The 7,103-nt window shown below is 40.8% G+C and overlaps 1 protein-coding gene across 5 annotated transcripts in view; it reads left to right on the top strand.

Annotated features, from left to right (window-relative positions):
* Positions 1–1,973: 1,973 nt before the first annotated feature.
* The window catches only part of kcnt2l.L (potassium channel, sodium activated subfamily T, member 2 like L homeolog), a 68,264-nt gene continuing 63,134 nt past the window's right edge, over positions 1,974–7,103 (top strand). For 2 of the 5 annotated variants that reach the window (XM_041587244.1, XM_041587248.1), the window contains exon 1: positions 1,976–3,050. In XM_041587244.1, the coding sequence (XP_041443178.1) occupies positions 2,965–3,050 (86 nt within the window). In that variant the 5' untranslated portion in view covers positions 1,976–2,964. Of the gene's footprint in view, positions 3,051–7,103 lie in introns of all 5 variants that reach the window. The other 3 variants (XR_005966409.1, XM_041587243.1, XM_041587245.1) reach the window with 3 other exon arrangements.

The raw sequence follows: 7,103 nt of genomic DNA, 5'->3' as shown, positions 1-7,103 counted from the left end.
GTACTTTCAGTGGATTTCATTTTTTGTGGATATTTTACAAACTGATACTGATTACAGATTTAACATTTGTAATCCCCAGTCACCCCAATCTCCCCAGTCACCTTGACCTACCCTCCAATGTTGGTTTATACCTCCCAATATTTTGGAAATAGAAACAGGGACAAAACGATTTGCCACGCCTCCTAATTACCATCTCCATTTTACAAAATTTGGCAGGTTTTGAACACATTTCTCTGGTTTTTATGTGTTATTACAGTTTTGCTGATGGAGGTGAATTGCCCTTTAAGCTGCAAATCAGTTTCCCCAAGAGACCTGCTTATCTTAAATTGTTACAAAAGTATCTATTCTGGGCCACCTACCAAAAGCCAATTAAAGGGGACCCGTCACCCAAAAAAATTATTCAAAATCCTATTTTATCACATTAGTCAAGCAAAATGAACTTTAATTACACTATATAAATTATTTGAATCTTGCTTCCTTCAGTCTGGGATTTCAAAATTATAGCAAGCAGGCAGGAGCCATTTTGTCTACACTGTTATTAAGACAAGCCTTGTCTTCCATCTCAGAATCTTGTTTGTGCACCAGAATAGGAGACCCGATGTCCATCCCCATGCCCTGGTTACACAATTAAATGGTAAAGAGAAAGGGGGAATGTGTGGAGAGCAGTGACATCCAGGAAGTGCTGAATGTAAAGTGAAAGCAATTGTCTGCCCTGCCTCTATGCCACTGGCATAGAGGAGGGGCAGACAATATTTGATTGACAGCTGAGATTTTTAAATGAGTTTACAACAGCTATGAATGCTTTAATAAAAAATAGAAATTGGATTTCATGTTTAGTTTGAAAAGGACTTTTATTATACAGATTTTTGTGTCTGGGTGACAGGTCCACTTTAAGTTACAAACTTTGTATCTTTTTCTGTCTGTTGAGTGCAGGAGATCAAAGAGAAAGTCGGGACATTTCAGTAACAATCCGGGACTGTGAGCTGGACTGTCTTGCGAAAAACATTTGGGAGGTATGGTGGTTCACCTTTAAGTTAACTTTTAGTATGATATAAAATGGCTTATTCTAAGCATCTTTTCAATTAGTCTTTATTAATAATTTTTTTTTATAGTTCTTTCATTATTTGCCTTTTTCTTCTGACTCTTTCCAGCTTTCAAATGGAGGTCACTGACCCCATCTAAAAAAACGAATTCTCTGTAAGGCATTTATTGTTACATACATTTATTATATACATATATACATTTATTGTTATTGCTACTTTTAATTTGGTGTCTCTCTATTCAGGTCTCTCCTATTCATAGTATCGTATTCAAATCAGTGCTAGATAAACTAGATTACTGGAGAGCTGCTGAATAAAAAGCTAAATAACTCATAAACCACAAATAATAAAAAATGAAAACCAATTGCAAATTGTCTCAGAATATCGCTCTCTACATCATACTAACAGTTAACTCAAAGATGAACAACCCCTTTGATCCACCCCTTTACAGCATGACCCCGCCCACTTATAATGCCATTGCTCTATGGCCTTTTGTCTGTTGGCCAGTATATTTTATAATTAAAGGTGGCAACCCTAACTCTGACTCTAATCTGAGCCCTCAGAACCCAAAACCTACCAGATCCGCTTTATTTATAGACTGGCACTGACTCTCCCATCTGACATCACAAAAGGGGACAGGGTGGGGCAGGCATGCGCCTATAAACAGAGACTGCTGGAGGTGGACATCAGCAGATTTAGGGCGCAGGTGGGGTGAGCAGAAGGAAGAGCTCTAACCAAACCCACCTAAAACCCAGCAATCTTGTGCTGTGAATAAGCACCTGAAACAAACTCGGGGACCATTTGGGTGACAGTCCTGTGAGCCACTGGAACAGCACCAAGTACCCCTCTCTTTCTCCCACTGACTCACACAGTTTATCTTTTATAGATTTGGTTCTTCTTTCTTATGGTGGCACCTCTTCCTCATCACATTTATCTCTTTGACTCTTTCCGACTATAATTACTGTCTTTCCTCACTCTTCTGCTTCTCTTTATTATACTGGATAATTCTCCCATCCCTCTCACTCAGAATTCCTTCTCTAATTGAACAGGCCCTCATATATGTCTATCCTATATATCACCATCTCATTATACCTGTCTTTCTCTTCTGTCTCTGTATTCCACTCCAGCTCACTTTCCCTGTCACTGGCATCTCTCTCATCTTTCTCTTCCCTCCTTATATTCATTCTGTCATTTCTTTTTTTATTCCCCCATTTCTTTTCTAAGAGCTTTATCAGAATAAAGAGTGCCATTCTTTTAACGTCTTCCTCTTTTCACTCCTCCCTCCATCTCCCCCTCCTTTCCTGAAACTCTACAGCCAAGCATATTACACATATATAGAGATATACAGCTCCTAGCAAGGACCAGGCACTTATCTCCATTCTCTTGCTGGGCATTCATATCTATGGACTTTGCCTGCTGCTCTCCTTCTCTTAACTCATCTTCCCAGCAGGCATTAACCACTCCTAGCAAATTGAATGAGGACATCTCCCCTAAAAGAACTGGCACCCACAAATGAATTAGGATCTAAAAGAACTTTAATCAGCAAAAAGACTGTTGTGATTTTGCCCTGAAGAAATGCCTTTGATACAGATACAAGATACAAGACCCAAACTGCTGCACTTCACTGCTGCAACCAACTCCTACAGGTATTAGATATGTTAACCCACTCTCCGTCTATTCACTGTACATCCCATAGACATTTGAGTATTGCTGCCAGTTGATCGTTTGATTATTTTAAAGAGAAAAAAATGCTAACGATGTGGGCAGTACCTGGAAAATAAGCAATAAAGAAGGAGGTGTCAGGATTCTTGCTAATAATATAAAAACAACATTATTTCTGCTCTGGACATTGCTGATTGAACCCTAAGAGTATCAGACCTCCTGATCTTGGAAAAGTTTTTACAGGGGACAGAGAATAAGGACTATGGAGCTGGAGAAAGATGTGCAACCTTTGCCCCCTCGCTATCGGTTCCGAGACTTGTTCATAGGTGACTGGCAACAGGATGACAGGTAAAAGAGGTGTCAGTGAGGGGTCTGTACCTCCTGACGTTCTTGCACTAACAACATAGAAGTTGAATCCCTCTCTTGATTGACACGTTCACTTTATATTTATTATCAGATTCAGCCACATGTTGCATAATGATTATATAATATGCTGGAGACAGTGGAATTCTGCAGTGAGCCATTAGCGTCTATTATTTGTCATTTTTGAATTATTTAACTTATTGTTCTAGAGCTCTTAACTATTATCTAGTTGCTGAGGTCCCATTTATCCTAGCAACCGGCAGTGGCTGGAATGGCAGGCTGGAAGATGGATTGGAGAGGGAATGAATAGATAATTGCGTAATGCACAAAAGAAAATGTATCAATAAACAATCTGCTTTCTGCAAACGAACGGCATTTTATATATTGGGCTGGAGACAGGCAGAATACTCAGGCATTTAGTTCAGAAATAACAACTAAATAATACTGGAGACCGTTTGTCACAATGTCAGAATATCAGCATCGACATCATTATTATTTATCTTTTTCTATAGCAACAATACATTGTGCAGAGATGTGCACAGATTGTTCAGGACTCTCTGCACCACAGGAGCTTACAATCTAATGTCTCTATCACCCACAATATGTTCTATTTAATCAGGAACTTATTAAACTTCCTGTATAGATTTAGAATTTGTAAATCCTACACAGACATAGAGATGTACAAACTTGTAATTTTGCGCAGTGGCTGGAATTGAACCAAGGACCTTACTGCTAGTGCAAGGCTAACCACTCCACAACCTTACTGCCTATCATTGCTTTAACTGAAAAAATAAAAAAACACTAGCATTTGCCCATCACTGCCTGAAAACAAGTGGTTTTAGACTTTCAGCTCATTCCACCTTTGAAACAAGGGTCTAACTTGATATGCCACACCCCCCAGAAAAAAAAATATTTAAAGGGATACTGTCATGAAAAGTCACATGACTTGGGGCAGCTGGGAAATTGACAATATGTCTAGCCCCATGTCAGATTTCAAAATTAAATATAAAAAAAATCTGTTTGCTCTTTTGAGAAATGGATTTCAGTGCAGAATTCTGCTGGAGCAACACTATTAACTGATGCATTTTGAATAAGTGCTCACGTTTGCACGACGGCATTGTTGTATAAGTCATTTATCTGTAGTTTTAAGTATACAGCAACTAGTATTAACTCCAAATCTCTCAGACTGGGCCCTTTCTCCAGTCACTTATTTAGGTCTCACTGGCGGCAGAGGAAGGGAGCAGTTATATACTATGCTCTGCGTATAACTGAATCAATAGGCAAGTTAAAATAGAGTTAAAGGCTGCATTTGATGGACATCTGTCTTTTTTTCAACCTCACTAACTATGTTAATAGATAAGAGGGTATAAATACACAGATGTTACTGGATCCCTCCCCAGAGGAGCTGCACTGTGTATAACTGTAATAGAAAGGAGTTGTATAAATACACAGATATTACTGGATCCCTCCCCAGAGGAGCTGCACTGTGTATAACTGTAATAGAAAGGAGTTGTATAAATACACAGATATTACTGGATCCCTCCCCAGAGGAGCTGCACTGTGTATAACTGTAATAGAAAGGAGCTGTATAAATACACAGATATTACTGGATCCCTCCCCAGAGGAGCTGCACTGTGTATAACTGTAATAGAAAGGAGCTGTATAAATACACAGATATTACTGGATCCCTCCCCAGAGGAGCTGCACTGTGTATAACTGTAATAGAAAGGAGCTGTATAAATACACAGATATTACTGGATCCCTCCCCAGAGGAGCTGCACTGTGTATAACTGTAATAGAAAGGAGTTGTATAAATACACAGATATTACTGGATCCCTCCCCAGAGGAGCTGCACTGTGTATAACTGTAATAGAAAGGAGCTGTATAAATACACAGATATTACTGGATCCCTCCCCAGAGGAGCTGCACTGTGTATAACTGTAATAGAAAGGAGCTGTATAAATACACAGATATTACTGGGATCCCACACAAATGTGTAAATCTAGATATAAATGCAGATATTGGTGGAAAGATTGTTTGATTTCAGGCCCAGGAGTCAATACATGGATGGCCCTGATGTATTCGTGCACATGAGTAAATGGTTTTATATTTCTGATCTGTAATTGAAAGCCTGCAGATTATATGTAGACAAATAATGAGCAATTTCCTTTTTGTAATCCCTTGGCAAACTGCGGATGTAGACAGGCAGCATTCAGTGTGACCTGCCATGCAAGAAGCTAGTTAGCTTTATACCAGCTTGATGCTCAAATGGGAAGAGAGCTTGTTATCTGCAAGTCTGTGTCTTGGAAAGTGTAATTGCCTTACAGAAACAGAGGCAAATGAATTAATAAGGCCATTTTTTAATTGGCCAGGGCTTAATTCTAGTCGACGGGTATAAAAAAAGGCTTCTAATGGTGGATAACCTCCAACAGAGGAATAAATCCACCAAACACATTGGGGAAAGATGTATGAAGATTTATTTAATATTACACATCATCTTAATGGTCATCCCAGTAACTTCCATATCTGCTTACATACTATAGTTACTGAAAAGAGACGCTTGCCCTTTGACCAAGTCCTACCCAACTTCTAGCTGATCCAAAAGAAGGAAGGAAAAAGCTCTTCAAGTAACGTCAGATGGGCAAAAAAGTTCTTTCTTAACTCCAAAATATCAGTGCAGCTCACACATGAGAAATTTTGCAGATCATTTCTTATTATTTAATTATTATTATTATTATATTATATTATATTATTATATATTTATTGTTGTGATTTCTCAAGGATGGACTGTTGAATAAAGCATCAGAAGGTTTATTGTATGCAAGTGTCAGACTAGCCCAATGGGATACTTGGAAAAGCTCAGTTAAATGCAAGTCAGGTGCAGGGCCACAATGAGGGGTAAGAAGAAGAGGTATGTTCCTGGGATGCAACCAAGGTTCCCTCTAATTCCTTCTCGGCTATGAACACAAAATAAATTCACACAAAATTCTTTGTGCTTACCACAATTTGTTGCGTGCGCTAGCCTCGTGTGTGTGCACGAGTACCAGGCAGTGGACAGTCTTCAACTTGGCTGCCAAGCCTAGGGGACAATTAATATGGTCCACCGACCCCCTCCCGAAGCTCTCCCGGCCCCCCCTGACCTCCCCCGGCCCGGTCCCTGGCCAAAACAGGTTGGGGACCCCTGCCTTAGAAGGAACATTGGATGCAACAGTGGGGAGCAATAAGCATGTACCTCTTCTGGCTGCCTAACCAGACCCTTCTGCAGTTACTAACTCAGCAACCTGGCTGCTCCTCCTCGACCTGCTTGTCACCGCTTATTTACTACCCTGACCCGCCCCACTCATTGTGTAGCACCGGTAACTGGGCTGTGGGGGAAATAGATTATGCAAGTGGGAAGGGCAAAGGAGCGGAAGAGAGGGATGACGAGCAACTCAAGGCCCAGCAATGGTCAGTTAGCAACCCTAGAGGCAGTACGTCAATGGAGGTTGGAGTTGAGTTGGGAGTAGGGTCAGGGCCGGATTTACAAGGCGGTCCCTGTTCCCTCCCCCTCCTTTGTGCACATTCACAAATTTTCATAATCAGGTCAGGAGCACTGCGGACAGGCGTATGGAAAATTTTAAAAAACTATTGTCTATATGTCTCATGATCAGCCCCAGAGCTTTGGAACTAAAGCGGGTGTAGTTGGGCTTCATGCTGCCTCCTAAAATCCTGCTGCCCTAGGCCTGGGCCTTGGTGACATCTCCACAAATCCAGGCCTGAGTAGGGTTGCCACCTGGCTGGTATTTTACCGGCCTGGCTGGTAAAAATTACGGTTGATCCCAGAGTTATTAATAGGGAGAAAAGATAAATATATAGGAAGGCCGGTATTTCTTTCCAGAAAAGGTGGCAACCCTAGTTGGGAGGTGGTAGATTAGGTGTGCGTGCATGCATATTAGGGTTGCTGTCTTTTTTCTAAAACAATATCAGTCTTTCGGGAGGGGGGCCATTGGGAATGTCACTTGAGGGTGGATAAAGTGATGGGGTTGGCAGAGAAAAGGG

This window comes from Xenopus laevis, chromosome 3L (genome assembly GCF_017654675.1).
Source record: "Xenopus laevis strain J_2021 chromosome 3L, Xenopus_laevis_v10.1, whole genome shotgun sequence".
Taxonomy (NCBI): Eukaryota; Metazoa; Chordata; class Amphibia; order Anura; family Pipidae; genus Xenopus; species Xenopus laevis.
The sequence above is the reverse complement of the archived record's forward strand: the minus strand, read 5'-3'. Positions and strand labels throughout refer to the sequence as shown.